The sequence below is a fragment of the Apis florea genome, unplaced genomic scaffold (assembly GCF_048593485.1).
Source record: "Apis florea isolate Af1SG1 unplaced genomic scaffold, ASM4859348v1 contig_1615_pilon, whole genome shotgun sequence".
NCBI lineage: Eukaryota > Metazoa > Arthropoda > Insecta > Hymenoptera > Apidae > Apis > Apis florea.
In genome coordinates, this window is record NW_028256416.1 from 700,001 (window position 1) to 727,850 (window position 27,850).

The following is a 27,850-nucleotide window of genomic DNA, read 5'->3' on the forward strand; positions in this document are numbered from 1 at the left end:
AGAGAATAAGGGATCTCGCGAGCCACGCTCACGAATTAAATACGAATAAGTTAAATATATATACAAATATCTCATAAAATAGAAACACTATTTCGATAATAAAATATTCTATATATATGTATGTAGGTATATATACGTATATACCGTTTCAACTTTCTGTGGATAGTCGGTTTTTGACTTAAATAAAAGATTTCGATGATACAGTAGCATACCGTAGTACAAGATGTTTCGTTTCGAACGATTTCCACAATTTTTTTCTTCTTCTTCTTCTTAAACTAACTACAAATACGAAGCGTATTCATACACTCGATGCGTATATATCCTTTCATTACTTACATTACGACCCTCGAGAAAAATGTTGGATTCGCGAAGAATGATCATCCATGAAAAAAAAAAAAAAAAAAAAAAAGCAAACGACTTTTTTTCCTTTTTACAACCAAACGTTCATCTTTCGACATAACATAACCTCTGTTAAATTCCTCCCTCGCATTTTTATCGAAAACTATATATATATAGTGTATATTACAAAAAAAAAAAAAAAGGAAAAAGAAAAAAAGGAAGAAAGAAACGAAACATCCTCGTATCCTCTGTATCACAAAGTTCTCTCGAAATAAACTCGAATTCCCGAGAATAAGAAATCGAACACATAGTTGTCTTTCGATAAGCGGAAAGAGTCCAGGCAGAATCCAAGACTCTTCGCAACGGTGGTCGATAAGTCTTCTTTGAACTTCCGTCTGTACCTGCGCCAATGTATTCGTGGTGCCACGAGACACCTTTCTCGTCTCTGCCCCTTCTAACAGTGTGTGCATATATATACACGTGTATGTGTGTGTGTGTGTGTGTGTGTTCGATCGATCGAAATATAAATATAGAGCCACCGAAAAAATACTTATTCGAATGCGTACCTATGTGTATACGTGTATGTATATATCGTGCATACACACCACCGTTCAAAAGTATCCAGACACTTGATCGCTCGAGGCAGGAAGTGATTCAATTATAAAATTGAGAATAAATGGATTTGGACAATCGATCTTATATACCGGCTTTCCGTATATTCCCGACCACCATTAATAGCCCCGATACATAATGATAAGATTCGCGAATTTTAAAACTCGACGTTTCGTGTGGATTATTAGTCGAAAACTTTTATTTAACTTTTGATCGACGGAAAGGGAGAAAAAGAATTCTTTTCGTAATAAATTATCGGGCTATTATTCGATGGACGATTAAAATTCTCACGGTCTGTTAACTTTATGAAGACAGAGGAGAGAAAAAAAAAAAAAAGAAAGAAAGAAAATCTTCCAGTTACTTCTGCCACGTTCTTAATTCGCACGTCGTATAAAACTTATCGAAGTGTCCGGATATTGACGAGCGATCGTGCATACATACATATATAAATATATGTATATATATATATATGTTACAATAAAATAGAGATATATTTCTTTTCCTTAAATTTTCATCTTTTTCTCTTTTACACGCGCCGCCGCTACTTACACGTTTAACTAATCTCGTATATTTTTTGTATACTTTGTTATAATGTGCTTTTCCGTGCTTATTGCGAGAAGATTGTTGGCATGCTTATTGCAGATTTCTTTTTTTTCTTCTTCTTCTTTTTCTTTCTTCTCCTTCTTTAAATCTAGAACGACGTATACGCGCGTGCCCCCTCCTCATCCGTCATCCTCCCTCGCGAATAAAATATTATTATGTACAACGTTTGAAGGCCACGCACAACAACAAAGTTGTGTGCGAGATATATACGCGCGTATACGCGGAACAAGGAACTCTGTAATGTATATGTACGTATTTACGTATAGAGTAGTATATATACGCGTCTATGGATTCTCCTCGAGCGCTCGACGATCGTCTAAGTCACCCCTCCCCTCTCCCCACTCTCTCTTCCCTGGCCCTCGCTCTTTCTCTGTCGACCACCGTACTACTCGTCTCCGTCGTATGAACACAGTCTGGAATCGATTCGTGAACGAAATGGGGTGCATCGCGGTGCAGCTGCCTCTCTCTCTCTCTCTCTCTCTCTCTCTTTCTCTTTTCCCCCTCTCTCTGTTCCCTCTTTCGATCGTTCTTCTTGATGGAACACGTTGGAATTACAGGATGAATTGGAAGTGTTTAGTGGAGGGAGGGGAGAGGATTTAGAAAAAGTTGGGGAGAAGGAAGGAAGGAAGGATCGAGCGAGGAAGGGGATTTTTACGTTCGGTTGAACGGAATGTTTCTTTCGTTTACCGTTTTACATCGAATATTTACGCGGTAATCCGAGTAAAGATAAGATGTATGTGTTCTCTCGTTCGAATCTCTCGTTCCTCTTCTCCTTCTCGTTTTTCTTCTCTCTCCCTTTATGGAGAAAGAAAAGCGAGAAATTACACGCGTCGCGTTCTCTATTTTTCGCCGTCCAATTAACGTTCGTTCGAATCGTAGGTGGGGGGAGAGGAAAAAAAGTTAACGACATCGTCGTTCGAGATTATCTCGCGTCCAAAACGATAAATTTCTTTCTCTCGCCGAGGCGATGTAATATAATATAAACAACGTTTTCGACAAAACGGTTGACGGGTAACGGGATCTAATAATCTAATAAAGATGGAAGAAAGAAACTCGCCGTTCAACCAAGGATATCCTTGCCAACGGGAAGAGGAAGAATAGGATTCGGATTACGCTTCCGTTATATTTCCATTTGGTGAAAAGTTTGGTGAAATAATAGAATCGACGGATATTATTGCTGCACCGCGATTTTTCCCCCGCGAAGGCCAATTTATTTTTCCCATCTTATTTTTTCCACTTTCTTCGCTTCAGGGAAAAAATAATACGATATTCGTTCGTTCGGTTAAATTAAAAAAAAAGGAAAAAAAAACGAACCGAAGGAGCAGAAAAATTCGAAATCCTTGAAACGTATTGCGGGAAAAGGGAGGAGGATTCTCTTATTCTCTCGGTATTGCTACGTCTTCTTCCTTCCCTTCTTTTTTCCTTCCCTTTTGATAGAGCGTCCGTAGATATGTATGCGTTAATGCGGCGACAGACACGTCGACAGTTCGACTTGACAAATGGAGCAAAAATACGTTCCGACGAGCTTGCAACTTTTTTTTTTTTTTTTTTCCGAAATCGGGAATTCCTCGACGAAGGAAGTAACGACGCGACGCGTGCCCCTCTTCTTCCGCTTTCTCGCGCGGAAACTCGTGCACACACGCACACACATATTCGCGCATGCATGCATACATACACGAATTCATCGTTATTACTCGATATTTCCGTTTCTCGTTCCAAGATCGAGCTCTGTCGGGTCGAATCTCTCTCTCTCTCTCTCTCTCTCGAAACGACAAAGTTCAATGTAATCGTAAACGTACGACGTTCGCGTATCGAAATAAGGAAAAAGAATTCGTCGTATGCTCCGATGCAATTTCTCTCCGTCTAGCGTCTAATACGTATAACGTAATATTGGTCAGTTCTTTGCGCGGTACAAGGCTACGAGTACAACGAAAACGCGTGCCCCTAGAAACATTATCTAATCTAGATTCACGAACTAATCCTATTCTTCTACGATCCTATTCTAGAATTATTAACTAATCTAGAGAGAAAAGAAAAGAGAAGAGAAGGAGAAGGAGGGGGCGAAAGAGGAAGAGAAAAAACGAAAAATACTCGCAAACGGAGAAAAAAAAAAAAAAAAAAAACGAAACGAATCTTTTTCTTTTCTTTAAGGAATGAACAAAAGTGTCGCACGATCGAGGAGGAGTTGAAAGAAGGAGTTGTTGTTCTGGTTACGTTTTCTAGGAGAGAGGAGAAGAAAAGAAAAATATCGCGTTCGACACGATAGTCTTCCATATCGGCTTTAGACACTTATCGCGCGCTTAGCTTCCGTTCTGTCTATAACAGAGGAAGCTAGCGCGCATGCGCGGAAAAGAAAGACCCTTCCTTCGTTTCCATCGTCATCCAAGATCCTAATCGAAGATCAACTCGGCACACCAAGAGTCTCGTTGCCCTTTCGTTGCTTCTGTCTTCGCGTTGGCAAGAAAAAACAAAGAGGGAGGAGGAGGAGGAGGAGGTGAACAAAAGAAAGAAAAATAAAAACGAGAAAAAAAGTAAAGAGAGAAAAAAAAAACATCCTTGCCTGTCTCTTCTCCCCGTCCATCGAAACGCCCTCTCGTTTCGTTTCGTTTCGATTCATCCCGCCCTGAGTATCATCATCATCCTTTGTACGTCGTATCCGAACGACTTATCCGACTTATCGTGGGGGGAAGGAGGGAGGGGGGAGGGGGGAGAGCGCTTCTTGTCCGCCGAAGGAACACACGCGCGCGAAATTCGTTATATATATGTATGTATGTACGTATGTAGGTACGTATGTATTCATACATATATATACATATATATAGGCCGACTGAGTTTTACGAGCTCATCGATCGAGAGGCACGTCCTCCATGTTGGCGGTTACGTTACCAAAGTGTTGGAAACCGTTTTTGAAGATGCGCGCCCTGCTTGTCCCGGCCTTGGTCTGGTCCAACAGCGTCACGTTGTCCTCGAACTCCTTGACCCACCTGGCCGTTTCGTTGCCCCAGTGGAATCTGATAGGGGCGGCGTGGTGGTAGGGCTTCTTCAGGCCCGAGTTGCGGCTCTCCACGCCCTCCATCGAGTGGTAGAACGATTTCTCGTAGAAATCTTGGCCGAGGAACGGCTCGAGCTCGGACACGATCTCCATGAAGGTGGGCCGATCGCTGGGCCGCCACTTGAAACACTTCTCCATGATCTTTTGAATGTTCTCGGGGCAATCGCGGGGCACGTTCAACGTCCCTTTGTGCAACACGTGGCTGAGCACCTCCTCGTTCGAGAAACCCTGGTACGGGATCTCGGCCAGGGTCAGTATCTCGTAGAGTACGACGCCGAACGACCAAACGTCCGAGTCGGACGTGAACACGCCGTCCGACAGGTTCTCGGGCGCCATCCACCTGATCGGGAGAAGCCCTTTCCTCCCGATCTTGTAGTAATCCGTCTCGTACACGTCCCTCGCCATCCCGAAGTCGCCTATCTTGCACACCAGATCCCTGGAAACCATGCAATTCCGGGCCGCGAGGTCCCGGTGCACGTATTTCTTCGACTCCAAATAGGCCATCCCGTCCGCTATCTCGGCCGCCATCCTCATGATCCTGCACGTGTCCGGGACGAGGCGGGTGTCCCGTATCCGCCGAAGATACGTCTTCAGATCCCCGTTCTCCATCAGCTCCATGATCACGAACGGCGGATTCTCGATCGAGACGACCCCGATCAATTTGATTATGTGAAACGTGGAGAAGTTCTTCATCACCGACGCCTCGTTCAGGAACTCGTTCTTCTCCCTCTGGCTGGCCGTCTTCGAGATCGTCTTGATCGCGACCGGTATACTCTTGTCGTAAACACCTCTGTACACCATGCCGAAATTGCCCAGCCCGAGCTCGTTCGAGATCTCGACGCTCTCCCTGGGCACCTCCCACTCGTCGATCACGTATTTCGTCTCTATGTAATCGGGATTAACGCTAGCGATCAGCCTCTCCTGATTCTTCCTCTTCCTGTGGTGTCTCCACACCACGAACAACACGACCGATATCATGGCGAGGACGCAGAGCACGAGCAACGCGGCCAACGTGACCGGCGCGGTGTCGGTCAGATCTATGGAGAAGTACACGACCTCGGAGAAACGGCCGTCCCCGGCCAACGACGTCGACCTCATTCGAAGGCTGTACTTTCCAGGGCTCAGATTCTTGATCAAATAGCTCGTGGTTGTCGTGGTTGTTGCCACGGTATCCGTTCGAGGTTGGCTCGTCCGGGGGATGCACTCGGTGCTCTTCTTCGCGTCCTTCACGTCCAGATTCGTGTACTCGATGGTGTAGGAGACGGTGAGGGCGTTGGGATCCTTGACCAGGTCCCAGAACACCTCGACGATGGTGTTGTTGGTCACCCTGACCCTCACGTTGCTCACGTCGTCGGCGCGGCCGCGCTTCCTCGTCCTGGCGTGCGTGTACTGGATCGACGAGCACATGTTCGACTCGTCCACCTTGACGCCGCACGCGGCTATGGTGACTATGTAGCGGGAGTAGTGGCGCAGATCGTTGATCACGAACGAGTTGTTTCGCCCGCTCACGTTGTACGTCACCGCGTCCTTGTCCACCACGACCACGTTGCTCGATCTCGACGCGTTGTCCTCGGGCCGAGGGGTGGACAGGTTGTTGGCCAACTCGTAGAACCGGTTGTCCACCGCGTTGTAGTTGTTGTACACGCAATAATCCTTCCAACCGGGCGATATGTAGCTGATCGTGGTGTTCTCGTGGCAGAATATCTCGAATTTCTTCGAGGTGACCACGCTCCGGCCAGGGCTCTTGGAGCAACACGCCGCGCCCCTCGAAGGCGTCTTCACCGTAACCTCGGGCACCGTAACGGGGGCAGCCTCCTCCGAGTCGAGGTCGTTCTCCAACGTGTCGTTGCAGTAATCCCTGGACGAGATCAAGCTCTCGTCCTCGCGGATCATGGTGGCGGATAGCATGTAGTAGCCTATCGGCCCGTTCGGGAACAACGGGCTCTCCCACTTGACCAGGATCTCGGTGTCGCTCAACGGGGTGGAGATCACGTTCATCGGGGGGGAGGGGATGGTGCTCTTCGTTCTGAAGAAGATGATCCTCGACTGGCCGACCTCGTTCGGGTTCACGAAGAAATTCGTGGTCCTCGAGTTGAACGTTTTCACGTAGACCGCGTACATCGTGTAAGGTTTCAGATTGGCGATGTGCTTGGAAACGGGGGACGTCCACTCGGGTATGTCCACGTCGAGTATCTGCCACGTGTTGTTCCCTCCGCACGCGTTCATCTCGTACGTGATGTTCTCGTTCTCGGTCTCGATGTAGTTCAACAGATAGCTGAGCAACTGTTGCCCCTCGGGCGCCTTGTAACTGTCCCACGTCAGATCCGCGTAATCGGGGCCGAGATTGTTCACGGTTATGTTTATGTTCACTATGTTGCACGCCACCTTCTCCCCGTTCGACTGCGGTTGTATCTCGAGGTCGGTGAAGTTGGAGATGTTCACCATCTTGCTGAACTGCACGATCTTCGAGAGGCAGAGTTTCGGGTTGTAGTGGAAGAAGAGGCGGCCGTTCTCGATCCTGATCTCCTGCTCGGGCGGGAACAGGCTCGACAGATTCGGGTTGTCGAGCACGGACAGGCTCGCGTTGTTTATGTCCAGCTGCTCCCCCTTGATCACCCTCAACCTCTTGAAGAAGCTCAGCGAGGTGATCGGGAACGAGTGGGTGATCTTCACGTACTCGGTTATCTCCTCGATCCGGCCGAACGCCTCGCTCAGCTCGTTCATTATGTTCGGGTTCCCGTTCCGTATCTGGAACTCGAGCGCCCCCTTCACCACCGTGATACCGCGGAAACTCTGCGCGTCGGAGATGTGACGGATCAGGGCACCGTGCCCGACCTTCCGGCAACTGTTCATGCAAGCGCGACACGTGGTCATCTGCAAAACAGAGATGAGAGAGAGAGACGAAAAAAGATAGATAGGAAAATTTGTCGTCGTTACATTCGCCTTTTTTCCGTCCAAGAACCGGTATTTCACCGAGTTTTTCAACCGGATGGGAAAAAAAGTATCTCGTAAAATGTGCGCGTACACATCGAGTGTTATATACATACACGAATATTCATATTTCGAATCGAGCGTGTTGGAGGATAACGCGATATCCGGTTAGTATTTCTACACTACGCCATGTTTGGCGATTGCCAATTACCCTCGATCTCCTCGAGTAGAACGGAGCAGTAGATCCTGCCGTTCTATAATATTGGCGATTCAACGTTTTAACGCCGGAGCGTTGAATCGAAAAAGAAAGAACGGAATGTTTCCGATCGATTCGAATTAGCAAAGCTTGAAAATATCAGAGAAGGAGAATTTTTCGTGAGACGTACGTTGTTTTCGTCGAGGGCGTCCTCGTATCCATCGGGGCAATGAGTCACGCACGATCCATTGAACGGTCTCCATGCCAGGCCATCCTCCAGAACGTAGTACACCCTCCTCAGACGATTCATCTTCACGCATTCGTCTTTCGTGACGCATCGCCTCGAGAGATAGGAATATCTGTGAAGAAATCCGGCCAGATGAGAGACAACTCTTCCTCCTTTCCTTTCCTTTCCTTTCCTTTCCTTTTCTTTCGAAGGAAGAAGGGGAGGGGGGGATAGAGAGTCAAATTTACTCACAGATGGGCGGGGCAGGTTTCCACGCATTTCCCTTCGTGGCGGTAATGCTTGCAAACGTAACACTTGCTCTCGGTCGGGCCGTGACACTCGCCCAGACACTGCTCGTGACATCTCGGTTTTTCCATCCTCTGACAATACTGGGAAGTCCAACAATAACCGGCAGGACAGTGGGAACATCCTGCGCGAGGGGAAGACTCGATTAATGGGCGGTAAGTAAGTAATCTCGTTCATGGAATGTATCTCTCGCGTGCGAGGGCAACGTCGAAAGAATCGACGAGCACCACTCGTCACCACGATGCCGACAGACACTATTAAGCGCGCTTAAATGCCCGGCCCTGGCTTCAATTGCTGCACTTGGCGCGGTTTAAGTACGCGCTCCATCCTTTGCGAAAAAAAGGAAGGGAGAAGAAAGAGAGAGAGAAAAGGAAAAGCATCGATTCGACATCGTGACAATTCATCATCGACGAGCGTTATTCATCGTCGACTCCTTCCGCATTTCGAAGAAATGCATTTCGATTCGAGAGAAGGGAAAAGAAGGGGAGGAAAGAAACGATATATATATATATATACCGGGGCAAGAGGCCTCCTCTCCGTTGTCCTTGATCACGTTCTCCCCCGCGGAGACGATGAGGTCCCAGTTAAGGGTGGTTGTGTAGCAGAGAGCGGGATTCTTCTCGATCCGAACGCTGCCCCTCGAGATCTCGGTAAGTTTCTTCAGCCCGATCTGGAGAAAGAAAGAAAGAAAGAAAGAAAGAAAGAGAGAAAGGAATCGAGGAATGATCGATTTAGCCTCGATAAAGTTAACTCGGCGGAGGTCGAACGACCGGTTAATTCGATTGACTAATTAACGTCACTTGACCCGCGGGGTCAAACCCGACGAATACGACGTCTAGAGAGCGAATTGAACGGAATTTCCTCCTCTCTTCCTCGTGGGAAACGTTTCGTTCGATGTTCTTCTCTGATCGAATAATATAATAATAATAATAATAATAATAATAATAATAATAACCCGGAGAGACATTGCCTTCCCCTCCACCACCGCGTCCCTCCCCTCGGCTGTCGATACGCGAGACGGATGGATACAATTTTAAAACGATATCATCAACGATCCACCCGCCCAATCGTGATTTTTTTTCTCTCCTTTTTTTTTTTTTTTTTTTTAATTATTTACCCTTTCAATCGAGGGTGAAATATCAATTGATCGGAAGGCAAAAAACGAACCGCAGAAAAAAGGGGGGAGGGAGGGGGGAAGAAAAAAAAGATATTCCGATGGAAAAATATTTGCCAACGGTTCATATATTGATTTATTTTGAAAAATAACACGCGAATCGGTGCTCGTTTTTTCCAGGCCAGTCGTCCTTTTTTCTCTCTCTCCTCTCTCTATCTCTCTTCCCACGTGGACAATATTTGTTTCGCAGAGCGGAGCTTTTCATTCCGTATCCGTTTGTATACTTTCTCGCGGTAATCGAGGCTCGATCGAGGCGAAAGATCAACAATGACGACGATGAAAGTAGTAATAATAATAATAATAAATCTCACCTCTTGAAGATTCTGCATCTCGTACACCATGAACGCGTAATCGGTGAGCAAAATGTTGCCCCTGATCACCTCGAGATTGGGGAACAGGTTGCTCAGTGTTTTCAATCCGTTCACGCGATACAGAAGTAGGTAACCGGTGATCTCTCTGAGCAGCGGGAAGCTGATCGGTTGAAAGTCCCTCTCCGAGTTGTTCTCGATAAGGACGATCTGGAGGAAGCCCTCGATCACCCGGCAGTCCTTCATGATACCGAATGCGGACGCGCTGTTCCGTATGTCGATACTCTGACAGATCCCGTCCCCGATCGTCACATTCTTGTATCTCCGCCCCTTGTCGCGGCCCACGTCGCTCGACTTCGACTTGGCCAGCCTCGATTGTTGCCCCGCTTCCTCCGCCAATTTCGTATTCGCTTCCGTCGACCTGCGATCATTCCGCGAATTAGAGGAGGAGGAGGAGGAAGAACGGAAGGAACGGATTTTATTTTTTCCCTCCAGGATCCTTCGTTCGCTTGTTAACCCTCCAACTCCAGTGGTGACTCTCCGGCACCACTTGGATTGATGCAGCAATTCGAACGACAATATTTATGTTTGATTTTTTTTTTAAATATCGCCCCGAATCAGTAGATTCCTAAGCTCTTTAAGTATAATCTTATAAAGTGTAGAATAATATACTATTAAATTTGATCCGATCGTTCGTGACGCGAAAAGAAACGAAAAAAAGGTAGAAGGGAAAATTTCTATATTTTCGCGTTTTCGTCCCTTTACCTGGAATTGTCCAATGGGCCCTTTCTTCGCTTTTAGAAAATATTTGGCAACCTATTCGAACATTTCCCTCCATAAACGTGAAAACAAAGAATCCTAGGAAGGAAAATTTCTATTTGGACACTTTCGCTCGTTCGTTCACCCGAAAACGATTATCCAACGGCTCCTTCGTTCGCTTTTAAGAAATATTTGGCCGCCCTTCATAAAACGTGAAAACGAAGAATCCCGGGAGGGAAAATTTCTACTTGGACATCCCTCGCTTTTAAAAAAATTTGGCCGCCCATCCGTCGTGTATTTTTTTCCGTGAATTTAAAAACAAAAAATTTCAGGAGGGAAAATTTATACTTGGTCGTCCTTCGTTCGCTTCATTGTTCGTGCATCTTTTTCCGTGAACGTAAAAACAAAGAATTGTAGAAGAGAAAATTTAGACGTCTTTCGTTCGCTTTTAAAAAAAATTTGGCCGCCCATTCGTACATTTCCCTCCATAAAACGTGAAAACGAAGAATCCCAGGAGGGAAAATTTGAAAGTGTCCTTTGCTCGCTCTTAAAAAAAATTTGGCCGCCCCTCCGATCGTTCGTGCATCTCTTTCCGTAAAAAACGAAGGGAATCCTAGGAGGGAAAATTGTCTACTCGAACGCTTTCGCTCGTATTCACCCGCCAAATGTGGGGTGAAGGGAAAAGGGCGGAGGCGAAAAACGCTCTACAACGCTTCTCCTCCTCCTCCTCGAGTACCTGGAATCTATCGCCCTGTTGCGTCTGTAGGAGCCGATTCGCTCGTAGAACGGATCTTGGGTATCCCTTTTGCGGGCCTCCTCCTCGATGCCGTAATCCTCGTATCCCCTCCTCCTAATCTCGTCGTCGTAATCATCGTGGAGACCGGATCTCCGAGTCGCGTCAAATTGGCGAGCGGCCAGCGACACGGCGGCGCAGCAGAGCAGCACCAACAACATCACCGGCGACCGCCACCACCGCCACCACCACCACCTCGCCTCCACCATCCTCTCGCCACGATTCTCGTCAAACCTTCTTCCCAAAACTACCCCTCCTCCTCCTCCTCCTCCTCCTCCCCCTCCTCCTCCTGTCGCCTTTCCCTTCGCCCTCCCCCTCCACCTCCGCGATCGAGATCGCGTCACGTCGCGCGATCCACAACCCTCTCCAATCCACCTCACCCTGCCTCGAACCGAGCAGGATCGATCATTCGACTCGACTCGAACACGATTCTCTGCCGGTATTCGATTCAAACCAACAGATCTCTCAGCCGCCGCAGGACATGAATACGTATCCGAATTATTTCGCCGGAAAGAAAAGAAAAAAAGGAAAGGAAAGGAAAGGGGAATATTATAGATCTCTGCGAAATTCGAAATTCACCCTTCGTCACCCTTCCTCTCTCTCTCTCTCCAAGTCGGTTTGATGAATCTCGTTCGCTTCGATCGATCTTCCCTTACGGGAAGATCCTTTTGAATTTTAGATTAAACGAATTATCCTGCTGAGGGGATAATTTTTGGGGGATATTTTTGAGATTTGAGTTCTCTTTTTCTTGGGGAGGGAGGGGGGAGGTTCTTCTTCTTTTTTTCTTTTTTCCTTTTTGTCTCCTCTTCCTCTTCTTCGCAGCTTTTTCTAGAACGACGAAAGAACGACGCTCAGAGCAGTTTCTTGTTGAAGATGAAGAATTTCCCGCCCCTCATAGCTCCGCCAGTGGAACGCCTGCAATCAATCGAACGAAGAATATATATATATATACACACACACACACACACACATATTACACATACGTGGCGAATAATCCCCGGGGTGATTATTCGAACGTTCTTTTTAACGGATTGTCGTGCGGTAGTCGTCATCGAAGGCGTGTGACTAATTGACCACTTAACCCTTAAACGAGCCGTTCGAATCTATTTATAGCCACCGTGTGTTGTCGCGAATAACCGCGAGGGATACACCGAGGAATTGCAATAAAATAAGACCGAGAAAGGACACGAGTATCGATCTCTCTCTTTTTTTTTTTTTTTTTTCTTGCTACGGAGGGGAAATTGCAACGTTGGCAATCACGCGTCCCCTCCGAGTAAATTGAGAGCGGGGCACACACGCGACTTTTTGTAATTAATCACGAATCATAGAGAGCCTCTTTTTCGAGACGAGTGGAAGAGAATCCGAGTCGGAGAGAAAGGTGATCGCGCTCGATTGCTCAAAGTGGAAAGAAGAGACGAAGTTGGAAAATCGCGAAATTTGTGCGCTTTCTCGCAAGAAGACGATGATAATCCGGCGAATAAAACATCGAAGCGATTAAATTTCAAAGTCGTTACAAACTTCAAATTGAATACCTTCCATCCAAGTAACGCCGAAATTAAGAAAGAATTAACGAGCGTGGCTAACGATGGCATTCGATAATGACAAGGCATTCTTTGCTGGGGCGATGCAGAAATTGCGTAACGTACGTGTCGAACATCTGGACGTGTCGTTGATAAACAGGAGAAAGAAAGAGAGAAAGGAGTAAAGTCGCATGTTCGTGATGCGCTCATGCGTGTCAAGAAGATACGACTCCATTTCGTTTGACGAATCTCGAAATGTTCGAATCGATAGAGAAACGGTGAAAGCGATTTTTGAAAGCGAATCTCCACCACCCACGATAAACAAGGAGGAAAGGAATCGATCATTCCCACGATCTCATCCCAACGGCGTGCACATCCGCGGCAGACATATTGGTCAACGTTCTTAAAGTTGCCGGCATAAATCATGACCGGCATTTTATCTACCAGCGGGACAGCTCTTTAAAACTGCAACCACGGAGTTGCTCGTGCATCGTTGCGCGTAGGTGGATCTTGAGACAGCAATAAATGCGTTGTTGTAGAAATTTCTGGTTCGAATATAATAAAAATAAAAACGGAAGGAGAGAGAGAGAGAGAGAAATTATGCGAGTTATCATAGTTTCGCGAGAAAATTTTTTCGAATTTTCGGAATCTCGACGAAAAAAAAAGAAAGAAAAAAGGTCAAAGCGACGAAACGCATTTTTCCCCTCGCGGAGTTTCGTTTAAAAACAGCTGGAACACGTGGTTCGATAAAATGGCAGTTCTTGCCACACGTGTACGCAAGATATCGAAGGGAAGGCATCGTACGTACAGTTTGCCGTATCCTTCGTTTATGTATATTTACGTGACACGTGTAATTACGTTGCACCACCGTGGCGAGCTTGGAACGTGTCTTTTTTTTTTTTTTTTTGCGGCAAAATCGAGGACCTCCATCCATCCAAAAATTCGAATTTATACCTCGCCTTGTGCCTTTACAGGGAGAGGCGAAAATTGACGATTCTTTGCGTTGATATTTCTTTTCTCTCTCTTCTCCCCCTCTCTTCGAATTGAAAAATTGATCATTTCGGCCTGCTTGCAGGAGAAGATGATGCCAAGGGATAGTAAAAACTGTTGGCGAGCCGCTGATTGATTAAATTTATACCGTTAAATGAGGGTCCGTTCATCTCTATGAACATAGAAGAAATAAGAAATGTCGAGTTGTTAATTGACTTGGTCGATTTGAGAGAATAGAGGAGAAGCGTTTTTTTTTTTTGGTTCATTCATAATCTAAAGAATGAGGATAAAGATAAGTGTTTGAAACTTCATTGAGGAGGAAGATAAAAAAGAACGGAACCTCGGCGCATTTATTTGGAAACCAATCTGTGAAATTAATCTCGAATAACATCGTTTCTTATCTATATATATATATATATATGAATCAAATAGAACTCGAAAATCGTAACGCAATGACGCGTATTTTTCTGTTTTTTGATTTCACGAAATTAAAATCGCGAAATATAGTTTATTATCGAATCAATTCCGCGTGGAACTTAATTTACACACTTTATTCTCCCGGCCAATAAATCGTCCCATTCGAGAATTTCAATGAATGAAGACGATTAATTGGGGAAAATTGGCCGATCTCCGTTGCGAAACAAATTACGATAAACGCGGGTTTATGTATTTCCATACGCGACCGACTATATACGTATATATATATACCTATATATCGATCGATTTTACTTTTTATTCCGGAATAATTTCATTATCGTATTTCACGTATTTAACCTTCCTCGAATGAAAAATTTTCCTCAAATGTCCTGAATTTCTCTTAAAAACGGATATCCACGCGACGATTAATCGAGGATAAATCGAAGAGGAGACGGATAGATTAAATCCGGAAGAAAGAAAAAAATCAGCGACGAAAAAAGCAACCAAGGCCCAACATATTTGATTTTCTTCCCGAGATAATCCTGTTGAAAACCAGGCGAGATGGGAAGGAAACGAGATAACAAAGGGTCGATGCCTCTTTTATTAAACGCCTGGCTAATTAATTCTTCGCTCTCGAAAAGCTCGGCCACGAAACGAGCCGAAATCGTATATACGTACGATCCCGCCCATTCATAAGTTGACGCAGCACCGATAACGAGCTGATAACGGATCGTCCCCCTCTCCGTTTCTTATCGTCCACCAATTTCGTGGTGATGAAACAGAGAAAAGAACGAAGAGAGAATCGGTTCGATCATCCCTTCAGATTTGAGAGTCGAATGTAGAAACACGAGTAACGATGTTTCGGCGGTTGCATAGAGCGTTGCGTAACACCAGGGACATTGTTCCAAGCTCTATTCGCAAATGACCTTCGAATATTATTTTCAGCAATTTGGAATCGACGCCTCGTGGAAACAACGCTCGAAAAACAACGTTAAATACTTCCGATCAATCCGATATCGACAACACACCGGCAAACCGTTCCCAAGTAAACAGGTTTAAGTCGGTTTGAATTATTAATGACCGTAAGATAAATAGTCGTTGTATACGTATTTAACGTGTATTTATAACTTTTTTTTTTTTTTTTTTTTTTTACAAACATCCTACAATTCGAAGAATGCCGGAGAACATCGGTGTTCGTACGGAAAAAAAGAGAGAGAGAAAAAATCAACGTCAAATATATTATCATTGGAAAATCGATAAACCACGTAACACGACACTCTTTCATGGGAAATGGTCGATAAGGTAGAGTTGATGTTAAAAAAAAAAAAAAAGAAAACAGATTTTACGTTTTAAATAATTAGATTGGCTGGGATAGTAATCGCAAATTCGAAGCGAGGCCGTTAATAATATTCCTTCGTCCAACGAATTGGCAAATTGACGCGCAAAACAAACGGAGGTTAATTCGAGGAGGAATAATTAGGAAAAGGAAACGAAATAAGTGAAGAAGGAGGAGGAGGAGAATCTGGCGCACGAAAAAAAAAAAGAAAAGAAAAGAAAAGAAAAGAAAAAAAGGATCGACACTCGTCGACGGATTTCACGATACGTTGCAAAGTTAATTAACGCATCGGGGCAAGCGCGTTGGCATGCAGCAGCGCGTATAGGCTGTGGCTCCTAGCACGAAAAGTATGCCAGCCAGAGCCGCGGCGGCCCAGGGCCGAACGTAGTTGCACGGAAACGTTATTTCGTCATTGTGTGATGGACGTGCGCGTGTAAGCGGGTGGTGCGCGCGCGTGTATTTTCGTCGAGGGACGCGCATCGACGTCTTCTCGCAACACTTAAAGCCCTCTATCCGTACCGTATGAATATGCAACTTTCGAACACTCGTCACGCGTCCATGAAATTTCAACGGTCTAACGTCATCCTTTTTTTACGATCTCTCCGCCCGTGACGCGGGGGAATGTAGATGTCGTGCAACGTCTTACAACCTAATACAGATTTCGACACCGCCGCCGCTCGTGGAGACCTCTGCCTTTTACGACCTTCACGCGCGTCAATAGCCATTCCTACGTATTCTCTATCCAAGGAATTTTAAATTTGTTCGTTCTATCGTGATACGAACAATTCATTGGATTCGAAGCGGAGGATTGGATTCATGCTACATCGATTCGAGTTGCAAGAAATCTTCGATGCGGATATCTCGAATAATTTGCTGGTTGCAAATAATTTGCTCGTTCCAACGTAACCTCGTGATACGAGCAATCGGGTTACTAGGAGGGAATACGTTTTAAAGTTAGAATAATAATAATAATAATAAAAGATGAACGGAGTTAAAAATAATCCACCGTTGCAGTGTCTCTTGCAAAAAATGCGTATTTCAACTTTGATAATGCGTACAAATTTGTTCCTTTCATAATCTACTCGTTCAAATAAAACGAGAGAGAGAGAGAGAAGGAATACTATGAGGTAAATTCACCCCGAGATAATTCGTCCCACGAACCTTACATAAAGTCAAGATAAACCCTCTTTTACCGCGAACCTTCTTATCAAAGATCAAACCGAAAGAAAAGAAGGAAAGGAAGAAGGAAAAAGTGCTTTCGAAATCAACGTGTCTCGTAGCAGACAGAAATGTTCAACCTTACCACGATATTATTTTCTCACGTAACCCATTTCCGGTCTCCTTTATTGACGCAACGACGACAGCAAAGAGCAAAGAGTAAGAGAAAAAAAAATATTTGCACAAGATATCTTCATATATATATATACATATACATATATGGAGGAGAAAACGAAAAAGTAAAAAAAAAAAAAAAAAAAGGAGAAGAAATGATTCGAAGAAGAAGACGACGAGAAACTTGGTGCGCAAAAAAAAAAAAAAAAAAAGAAAAAGAGGATATTACTTTCCTTCGGTACGGAGGGATCATCTTGTTCCACTGATTGTGCCACGTTTCCTGGCCAAGATCGCCTACATAAATGTTTACCAAGGCCTTGATTTTTACGATTTATGCGCGAGTCGATGACACTTTCCATTGTCTAGAGCGCGAAGGTGTAAGGAGAAGTCACAGGAAGTTGGAAGCGAGACAGAGGGCTAGAGCGAATACCGTTTGAAAGAACGTCAACAGCTGACTCACTGAGCGAAGCGTTATGTTAACCGGACCATAATTAGTTGGACATGACGTTGTAACCTCGCGCCGAAACTTTCCAGCTTGACAATGTTCCGAACCTCGTGTTCCAAAACGCACACCACGATTATTGTTATTCGATCGATGGAAATTTTTTTGGAGAGGATAATTTTCCAACAATTTTGTCAAGAAAGAAAGGTGGCGAGAAAACGTTGTGGAATGGATCGCTTCGAAATTCCGATCCAATGATAAACGTTATTAAAAACGTTTGAAACGAGTGGGCGGATTCGAAAATCAGACATTTCGTTTCGATAACGTTGTAACGATAATGATGGCCAAAGCAACAATAATTATTCGACTCGGTAAATTGCGATTCCGAGCGTATTAAACGCGAAATATTCTGTAATTAATTAAACGAACAAGGTACGGATTGATTAAGCAATTAATTTGGCAGGTATCATCGGGAACGAGCGCAATATCGACGCAATTAAAATCCACCGGTGAAATTGGAAACAATGTTCCACGCTGGATTATAGTTCGATGAGGGGATGTTAATTAGCACTCGCAAAAAAAAAAAAAAAAAAGAGGAAAGAAAAAAGAAAGAGAGAAAAAGGAAAAATGCAACCACGGTGCAACCACGCGACGAACAGGTGACCATGGAATGAAATATACGCCTCGTAACGATATAATTAGTTTAATCATAATTACAGGCTGTCGCCCGTTTGATATACGCGCCGTTTTACTATTGCACGACCGTGTGAAATTACGTGTGGTAGAAATGTTACCTTAAAGGATGAATCAAGAGAAGCTTGTTAACGTCACGATGCGTGGCGCGCAATGCGTCTTTCTAAAACAACAAATTATTAGGCAAATTTATCTCCAACAAATTTGCGTAACGTTAATTACATTTACCGATCGGTTCCTTTTCCTTGCTCTTAAAAAGAAAAAAAAAAAAAGAAAAAAAAGTGACGAGACAAAGATAAATCGCTGGAAGATCGGTACGGATTCGATTTCATCGTGGAACGCGTGGCGTTACAACTTTCTACTCAAGGGAAGAATTTTATTCTTTTTCTCTTCGTGCCTCTATCTCGAAACGAGGACACGGCCGGTTATTTAGCGAGAGACGCGCGCGAAAGCAAGACGGGAGATAATGCCGGATTATTTCTAGAAGCACGGATTCATATTCGCGCGCGTAAACAACGATCACCGCGCGCAACAACGACGAAGATAGAGAAATCTCATTTGGCGGATTGTGGGTCAGGAATCGATAAGGGAAAAGGAACGGGCGAAAATTGCTTGCACCGTCACGGACATCCTTTCGCATCGTCCGTCTCGCTCCCCGTCTCGATGGACAAAGGTTAACGAGGAACGACGCAGAAAACGGGCAATATTCGGTGTCTCCGTGGCACGCGACGATCGATCCACGAAAATGGCGCGCATTTACTACCCTCTCCCCACCCGCCCCACCATCCCGTTTAATACACCCTTCGAAACGTATCACGGGCGTGTGACGTGACTTAGGAGAATGATTCAGGCGTCGCTTTTACGTCCGTGTGCTTTCAACGTAAACTGATATAAACGATACGTAAAAAAAGAGAGAAAGAAAGAGAAAGAAGGAAATTTACAAGGAAAGAAGAAGAGGAAGAAACGCGCAACGTTTTACGATCGATTTTCGCGTCCGCTCGTGAAAAATTATTATTATTATTATTATTATGGTTCCTTGCACGATGTTGCTCAGCCTTTTATTATCGTACGTACTTTCAGACGGCGAGAAATAATTCACGCAAAAGTTCGTTCCACGAAAGTGGAAAGTCAAAGTGGATCCATTCGTGGCTCTCTCTCTCTCTCTCTCTCTCTCGTCGAATGCAAGAAAGAAGACGCGCCATTGGAGAAATGCTTTCGTCGAAATTAGTCCATTAAACTGCCACGCTTGCTCTGGCAACGCTTAGCGTCTCTCCCTGCCACGAGTTGATCGACTTTCACCGCCTCTATCGACTGAACCGAAACTTTCGATACCTGGGGAACAATAGCGCTTTTCGCGTGAAACGCGAAGAGAGGCGGGATAATAAAATCCACGGGTTTCTCCCATTTAAAGAATTTTTCCTTCGGGATGGGACACGGGCGGAGAAGCATAAAGTGAGAAGCAACAGGCGTGTCATCGAGAGACGGCGATACTACGGGAAAGACTCCATGGGGACAAGAGTATGCGAGATTTGCTTTGCGCGACGACTTGCTAATTCCATCGATGCCTTCTCCTCGGCGGCTATTTACAACGAAATTGTTGATTCAGAGAGGCGATTAATTCTGGAATTCCCCTAGAATTCGCGTGGGTGGAATTAGTTTAGCTGGTTACTTGGTCGATTAATCCTATTGGTAACTCGAAACCTTCCACCGCCTCGAATCCCATCTCTCCACCTGCCTCGAGAGACGCGTGTAATATCGCGATAAATTCGATTTACCTCCAATTTCGAGGCTACTTTATACAATTTATTTATCGACACGTGAAAATTTAATTTTTCTCCGGTGGACAATATACACGCGAATTGAATTATTAGGAACTAATGATTGAATAAACACGAATCTGCACGAATCGGCCATTTTCAATTCGACTGGCAATTGGTCCAGAGTATCTAATTTCCTATATATATATATATATATATATATGCGCATAATGCATCTACATAACCGGATCGTCGATTCGAATGATTATCGAGCCCCGCATAATAGGAGGTCGGTTAAATACTCTCGTATCAGAGGTTAATGACTTATGGAAATTTCTCGCGCGACAGGGTCACATTGTGACAGCGTCGTTCGTTTCTCCTTGTTCTCGTGGAAGAAAAAAAAATGGCAATCAGATATCACGTAGAGGAGATCGAACGACGAATGATCGACGTTTCGTTATTTTGGACGTGGACCGAGGGGCGTGGCCGATTCAGCCGTGAGATCGTAGACGAGAAATTTCAATTTTCGACGCGAATCTATTTTCGATCGTCAGTGTGAGAGAATGTAATCGGCGAGAATTAAGCGTGATGTAGATGACTCGTGAGAATAGATGGCCACGTTTTAAAAGCTGGTGCTGCTGCTACTACGGGCCCACACGTCGCACGAAATTACGCGTGTCAAGAGTTCAAGAGACCATTTCTCTCGAGTCTTTTCTTCTCCAGTAGAGCTTACGCTACGTTGCAACACCGACAGGCGAACACTTGGAAAACGTTCAAGATGTTGTTTACGAGGCGATAGATCCCTCTTTCGGTCTTATATGGCCACGTGTTCGAGACGCGTGTGTCCTTTTCGGTCGATTTTATTTAGCCACGATGCACGGGTTGATTCACTCGGATCTACGGGCGATGAAGAGTAGAGGCTGGTTTCGGAACGATCAGGGAGGTCGACCGAATCTTCCTTCCATTCCATTCAAATATTTTTAAATATTTGTGTCGAGGATGGATATAACAAAGAGATAATGGAAATTACAATGAATCTGATGATTGTAAGACGAGACAATTAATTATAAAATAATAGTGTAAATAATAATTGTTTAATAAACAAAGGGATTATTTTTCTTATGTGAAATATACGTATATCTTCGGAGAATAATAATAGTGAGGAATATTAAATAGAGGGAAAACGCATTTTCCACGATTATTGTGTCATATTGAAATAATATAAATTATGAATAGAAATTGTTGTTGTAATATAATTGTTTAACATAAGAAATAGGTAACGATATCAAGGACAATTCGTTCATTTGTTTATTTTCAACCATTGGAATGTAGATTTTCCTTTAACAGCCGAGGACCGAGAGAAGTTCGAAATAAAATGTGTTTACCGTTACTCGGTTTTTCCGCATTGCGATGCTCGGCCAGACTAGAGAACGTGTCGTACGTTGGTTTTACACTCCGTTTCTCCAATGAAAACGGTGCAAACGTCCTTTGTTTCTGAATTTTCAGACAAATGACCTATTTTTCAAACGGAAAAAGATGAGAATTTCGCCTAGACTCCCATTCACTTTACAAATTTATTACAGCCAGGAAAATAATATAATATTATTTCTTATTTTTCCGAGAGAAACGAATAAATAAATTATATTATTTTGATTGTTTCGAATAAAATTATAAATTCGATGTGATAAAAAAGAAAACAACGCACTAAAAAAAAAAAAAAAGAAGAGAGAAATATTCTAAAAATTAGTTACAAGAATCGAAAATCTGAAAAAAATATAATTTTTTTTTTACTACGTTTCTTTGAATTCTTGAAAGATCTTGATTCCTTCGTTCCAACCAATGTACCAATTTGTCACGAAACTCCGGACAGTTCTCTCAATCGATTCCGACACGCAGTTACTCCTTTCTTCAATTCGATTCGATTTTACGCGTACAAAAAAACTTGGAAAACCAATATGCTCCCCTAATGATCCCATTAACTCTGATGATTTTTACGGGACAAACACGCGTATCGTGTCACAATTAAGAACGATTCGAATCGAATTGGTTATTACCTGCCTGGGTGGTGGTAAGAAGAGCACCACGACGATAATTGAACGTCACTTTCATCCTACGTCCTTGAACGTAACAATTTCGTTTTCCAACGCTAAAGTTACCTTAGATGACGGGACACAGTTGCAATCCCCACACGAGGAAATTTCCACTTTTCCAATGGACGAACATGGAATAGCGAACAGTGAATGGATATTTCCACTACGCCACTTTCGTTTTCGATTAGTTTGTTACTAGTTGTTGGCCGCCTGATAACACGAATACCACGCATGCTATTGACTGGGAGCAAAGTCGTAGAATTATGAAAACGCTATTCATTCACTCGTATAGAAAAATATTTGATAAGTCGATGATTATTATCCAACTTGTAGAAAAATATTTGATAAATCGATGATTATTATCCAAGTTATCTGCTAAACAAATATTATTTTTACGCGAAATAAAATTCACAACGAGTCTTATTGGATTTAATAATTTGCTAAAATAAAAAAATATCACGGATATAACTAGAAAATTCACTAACTAGAATAGTTTGAATTACAAGTATTATATTAAAAGTATTAGAAAAATATTTTTCCAACAGAATATTAATTTTCGTTCGTAGAATGAATCGACAGTGCATATAATAAAAATCGAAAAAATTGCATCATGGTCACGATAATGTTATCGTACGGAACAAGGTATTCGTTTCTTTTTTTTTTTTTTTTTTTTTTTTAATAACGACCGTTGCGCCAAATTTTTTGAATCGATTTGCGTTACGTAAACGCCGTTGCACTATTAAAAATCCGCCTTTGGCGTTCGTTCCACATTTTTACGCGAAACATCGATCGTTTTTTTATCGATAGATCTCGTTTTGCATTGCCCGACCAAATAGCGCCCCCACCAAGCGCGCCAGACTGCGGCACTAACGAGATCATCATAACAGTGACAGACACACGGAGCCCTTGAAACTAAACGTCGCGTCGTCGTTTCCGTTCCACGATCTCGAACGACGCGATGTTCTCTCGCGATCGTTATCGAGTTCCGGTACACTCTCCGATTAGTTCGTTTGTATTTCTTTTTTACCGGTCGCGACGCGTCGTCGTCGTCGTTATTTTTAGACCAAAGACTGATTACCGGAGGCTGAGATAATGGGGCCGATCGGACGTAACGACGCAAGTCCACATTTGTGTTTACAATCGAAAATACACGGGAAATATATATTTTGGCAATCGTTATTAGGCAAATTTTCTAAACACTCACACGAGTCACGTTCTTTATCTTCGAATTGCGTCGTAATCGTACGTCATTTTACAATGCTGTATTGTCTTACAATGGCCGAAATTTTTCGCGCTTTTTTTCCTTTCCCGCTACAGCCATCTATAGTCTCGCGTGTGACAAACGTAACGTGGGTCGGCCATATTTGCTCGGCATCCGAACGAAATTCTGGCAGCTAGGCAAGGATGCTCGATAGAACGATCCACGATAAGAATTTTGTTTACGAGGTAACACACTCCCTGTTAACGGGCTAATAATTCCTAAGATAATCGTAGTCGCAGAATATCGTTGCGTAACGTCAAATTACGATCCGCTTAAATCGCGTTTAGCTTTGATGCACGGTCACGTGACATTCGATTTTTCATCGTGTGTGTACACGACACAACTATACTATAAATAACTTAACAAGATTAACGCGAATTGATATTTTTTTTTTTTCTATTTCTATAATCGACCAAATTAAATGACTACCAAAAATTTATCGTGCGACATTAAATTTAACGTTCGATATCTTTTCTTTTCAAATTTAACGATTTTCGTTATCAATGTGCATACTCGTTGGTAATAATTGCGTTGCATAATTGATTAATTAATTGAATCTTGTTTACCAACATTCGTTTATCGTAAAAATCGGTCGTTCGATTAATTGTTTATAGCATTAGTTTACGAGATGCACGAAACACTGTTCGTACATCAAACTCAACGCGAACGATCGATTTCGTTCCTCGAATTGCACGAGCACGTTCTTATTTGCGTTCAATTGCTTCCGACTTATCGAATGTCACGGCGAAAAGCGTACAATGAATTTTTTATGCATATGCGGTAGAGGATATGCGCAAACTTCTTTTGCGTATGCAAAAAATATGTCGACATAGAATAGAAAAGACAAAACATTGATACACATGATAAACGCGTGCGCGAAGCAAGTGTTGCAAAATTAGACTTGAGAACATTTTCTTATGTATGCACGCCTCAAATATATTCTGTACTCGTTAAAACAACAAGGCTTCGAATAAAGAAGAAAGGTAATGAAAGAAGTAATAAAATAATTGCAAATAAATTAGAAAACAGAATCAAAATTTTTAGATATTTTAAAATATTGATAATAATCGTGCGTAATAAATTTTATACATATTTGTAAGTATTTTCCTATATCATATCGATCTTAATCAATTTTCTATTTTTCGAATTTATTTTCGTCGTATTAAAAAAAAAAAAAAAAAAAGCAATTCCTAAGAAAAAAAACTTTTTATATCATGACAAATGTAATATCTGTAAATATTAATATTTGTTAACAGATTAAAATTAAATTAAAAGCATCTTTAAAAAGTTTGGTTATTTACTCGAAATAACAACATATAATGAATAATTATCTTCGAAGCAAATTAATTATTCTAACCTAAATATTTAATCGCGAAGATATCGTCGAACCACCTTTAATCGGAAAAATCAACGTCTAGACATCAGGAAACATAATAACATTCTCTTCGACACACTTTGACCGACACGCAATTCGAGCGAGTATGGGACATGATTGCTTGTTGCGCGCAATTATCGTGGAAACCGTTCAGATCGCCGATTGAGGAACGTGCTCGAACTTTTCACGCGCGAATACTTACGTGTCTTATAAATATTACGTACATTCCTGGCCGCGAAATGGATCCGTGTCGATCGTCCTCGATGTTGACGATGATGATGACACGTCGATAACACAATCACTACCGGAGCACCACTGCCGTATGCCCCGCATTACTCGGCATGCCGATAGTCCGAAATCACTGCGTAAATAACAAAAATAGACATAAAGTAAACTATGAAGGGAAATAATTTTTTACACATACACACGCGTAAAGATATATGTGTACATAAATACACGTAGAAAAGAAGCTAGAACGATGTATCGCGACCGATTACAAAACACGCGACCACACGCTAATTCTCTTTTTCTACGTCGTTTCTTAGCCGGAACTTTTTCAAGGTTTCGTCGGTACGAGATTTCACAAGAGAGACAAGCATTTACTCGATAGACCACGAAATGCCGTCCTTTTCCTTCCGACACTTCGCTCCACGGATTACTTGTTTAGGATAAAACAACGTGAGTACGTGTGCGTGTACACGTGCGCGCGCGCGCACTCCTTCGACAGACGCGATGATTCGTAGTTGCTTCTAATGCGTAGTTAGCATCGCGAACCCGGCAAAATAAAGTAAAACGTAAAGGAAGGAAGGAAAGACAAAGAACCATTCCTCGAAGGTTAAAGCGATGAGACGCCATCATCGTAGCAGCCTCTACACGGTCCACGCGCCGCTTGTTTACTTTATCCCACCTTCGAACAGGTTGTTGATACGCACCTCGCGATAGTATCACGTTTATGAACGAAGAGAAATCATAATTAACGGGGTATCGATCGGTTTTTTTTTTTTTTTTTTTTTATCAATTTGAAAAGTCGTTTCTTCGTTACGATTAATTTAAATCGTAGAACGGAAGTGTGAATTCATTAAGACAACTAAGAACAAAACTTCACGAATCGGACAAGTATATCAGATACCGTACAAGGCGACCATGTTATCGTCACTGGCGCACCTCGGATTGCTTTTTTAAACCCGACACCGTAAACTACGCGGTATTCACGCGCGACGCGTTCGACAACGCGCGTATATGCTACGCGCGACACAACAAACGCGACTCAACACGTTCGATCGTGCGAGAACACGTAATTCACTTGCAGCGTTAGGAAAACTCGTAGCACAGTAGGGGAATGATGGAAGGGAGGGGATAGAGAAAGGGTGGCCACGAATGCGAAATTCCATGTTCCGAAATTCTGATTATTACTAAATTTTCCGTATGGCGAATATATATAATATATATATATATATGCGGGATCGTTGGTTAAACTCGAGAGACGAAGAAAAACACAACGAAAACGAGAGACACGTGCCACGAACAAAAGACAAGAAAACGCATATATGGAGTTTTTAGAAAAGAACGAAACGAATGGAGAAACCAGTCAGAAACATTAATTGCGACGCACGCTGTGAGACCGTTTTCTTCCCCGTCGCCATTATCGAATGATAAGAAAAAGAAGGGATGCTTTCGGCAGGGTGGAAGGGGGGTTGGAGAAAGAAGGGAGGACGAAGCGTACGGTTAGGTTAGAGACAAAGAAAGAGATATAGTTTGGTGAGAGTAAGCGAGCGAGCGAGAGAGAGAGAGAGAGAGAGGGAAAGAGAGAGAACCGGCTGCTGCTGCCCGCGTCCCGTATTGCGTAGTAAGCGCTTGAATGGATTACGTCACGCGCCAAAGGCAAGCGCAAGAGGGTAAAAGCGTCGCGTCAGACACATAACACGGACGAAGCTCCATACTGTATAGAGCATTTGTTTGTTGCATCGGTTGTTACGCGTGTCCAGCGTGCGCATTTCGCATGGAGGACTTCGGCCCCGACCTCGGTCGTTTGTTTTCCGGTCACCGACAGAGCCCCCGAGTTGCGAGAGAAACGAAGCACGCACCTACCGCCACCGTATGAAACTCTACACGCTCGTATGCGCAGCATCGTTTACCGTTCGCGCATATTCGTGTGACAGGATGCCGTTTTCCAGCGTTTCTCGTGCACCTTCGCCGCGTGCCCGAGGAACGATCGATCGTCAAGATACGATACGAGGGATTCTCCCGCGACGAGTCCTCCCATTTAGCGGACCATAGAACGTTCATCGCTACGGGTAGAACTCCCGCGTCGCTCCCCACGTGTTTTCGCGATCGAACAACAGTCAAGTCAGTCCTCTCTCTTCGTGTCTTTATTTTATCTTTTCCCTCGCTATTTCTATCTTGTTCTATCGTTTTCCGTTTCCCTTCTTTTCTTTCTCACTCTGTCTCTCTTTCTGTCTCCGCTATACAACGTCGGTTCAAGTGTCCTCTTTTGTTTCTCGTTTCTCGTTTCCCACAGACTCTTCTCTCCCTTCCTCGACCATTCGCTTATTTTTCGTCTCGCGAACGAGTTTGCCAAGTCACGCCGAAAACTGGCATCGTGTTCCACGTGGGTAAACGTGTCCTTTCAAAACACCACGATTCTCACCACTGTCGCGCACGTACACATTGCATTCCACCGCGCATAGCGCGTATTTACCTTTCGGCTGTGCTCGCGTGCTCCACAATTCAAACTCTGACCGCCTCTCGTATCGCCTTCGCGCACACGAACCGACACAAGAATGATGGCGAAAAAACACTTGATACGAGGCAGCCCTTAAAAACGCAATAACAGAATACACACCAACATTCTGACGAACGAGTCAGCTGGTACTGATCCGATCGTGAACGAGTGCCGACTTCGCCACGGGTCATGGACGTAGAAGCGTCGTGGAAATACGAGTATCCTCCTCGTGTCTTGTCGGGAATCCGATTTGTGCGCCACCATTCGTACGAAGCCCTTAACTAACATCAGTACCGTATTCTACGATGCGATAGCCCTTCCTTCCATCGCCCGTCTTCTGCCATTATCGTTCGACGTTTAATCGTTTACTCGCAAATATGTTATTTGGACAATAAAATGTTGCCGAAGCTGCAAATAGTCGAACAAGACTACGTCTATTTTCCAAATTATTGTCCCGAACGTGAATATTTATCATTTAAACGGATCGGAATGGCAACGAGTCTAAATTTCGATGGTGGGCAATGCTGATAGGTTAACTTTCGATAAGTCCCCTCAAGTACGTACATCATCCTTTATTGTATATAGAGGCGAAAATGAAAATGTGTGTTGTCAGTGT

At 43.7% G+C, this 27,850-nt stretch overlaps 1 protein-coding gene and 2 long non-coding RNA genes across 5 annotated transcripts in view; all 3 read right to left on the minus strand.

The window, feature by feature from the left end:
* Positions 1 to 11,508, minus strand: part of LOC100866131 (insulin-like peptide receptor) — a 13,391-nt gene extending 1,883 nt beyond the window's left edge. The window contains exons 1-6 of the mRNA XM_031918327.2: positions 11,243 to 11,508; positions 9,751 to 10,168; positions 8,782 to 8,935; positions 8,212 to 8,389; positions 7,924 to 8,092; positions 1 to 7,480 (exon numbers count right to left, since the gene is read on the minus strand). The exon at positions 1 to 7,480 is cut by the window's left edge and continues 1,883 nt beyond it. Coding sequence (XP_031774187.2) covers positions 4,397 to 7,480; positions 7,924 to 8,092; positions 8,212 to 8,389; positions 8,782 to 8,935; positions 9,751 to 10,168; positions 11,243 to 11,508 — 4,269 coding nt within the window. The 3' untranslated portion in view covers positions 1 to 4,396. The remainder of the gene's footprint in view (positions 7,481 to 7,923; positions 8,093 to 8,211; positions 8,390 to 8,781; positions 8,936 to 9,750; positions 10,169 to 11,242) is intronic.
* Positions 11,509 to 11,595: 87 nt separating this feature from the next.
* LOC147658787 (uncharacterized) lies at positions 11,596 to 27,418 on the minus strand. Of its 3 annotated transcripts, none has more exons than XR_015291483.1 (3): positions 27,211 to 27,418; positions 24,737 to 24,873; positions 11,596 to 12,214 (listed from the first exon to the last, which is right to left on the minus strand). It is a non-coding gene; the product is annotated as an uncharacterized LOC147658787 (long non-coding RNA). The 3 variants fall into 3 exon arrangements; XR_015291482.1 differs by having other exon boundaries at positions 12,011 to 12,214; positions 24,715 to 24,873; XR_015291479.1 differs by lacking the exon at positions 27,211 to 27,418 and adding an exon at positions 25,445 to 25,781 and having other exon boundaries at positions 12,027 to 12,214; positions 24,715 to 24,873.
* Positions 20,865 to 22,141, minus strand: LOC147658788 (uncharacterized). Its single transcript, XR_015291484.1, has 2 exons — positions 21,841 to 22,141; positions 20,865 to 21,301 (listed from the first exon to the last, which is right to left on the minus strand). It is a non-coding gene; the product is annotated as an uncharacterized LOC147658788 (long non-coding RNA).
* Positions 27,419 to 27,850: the final 432 nt, after the last annotated feature.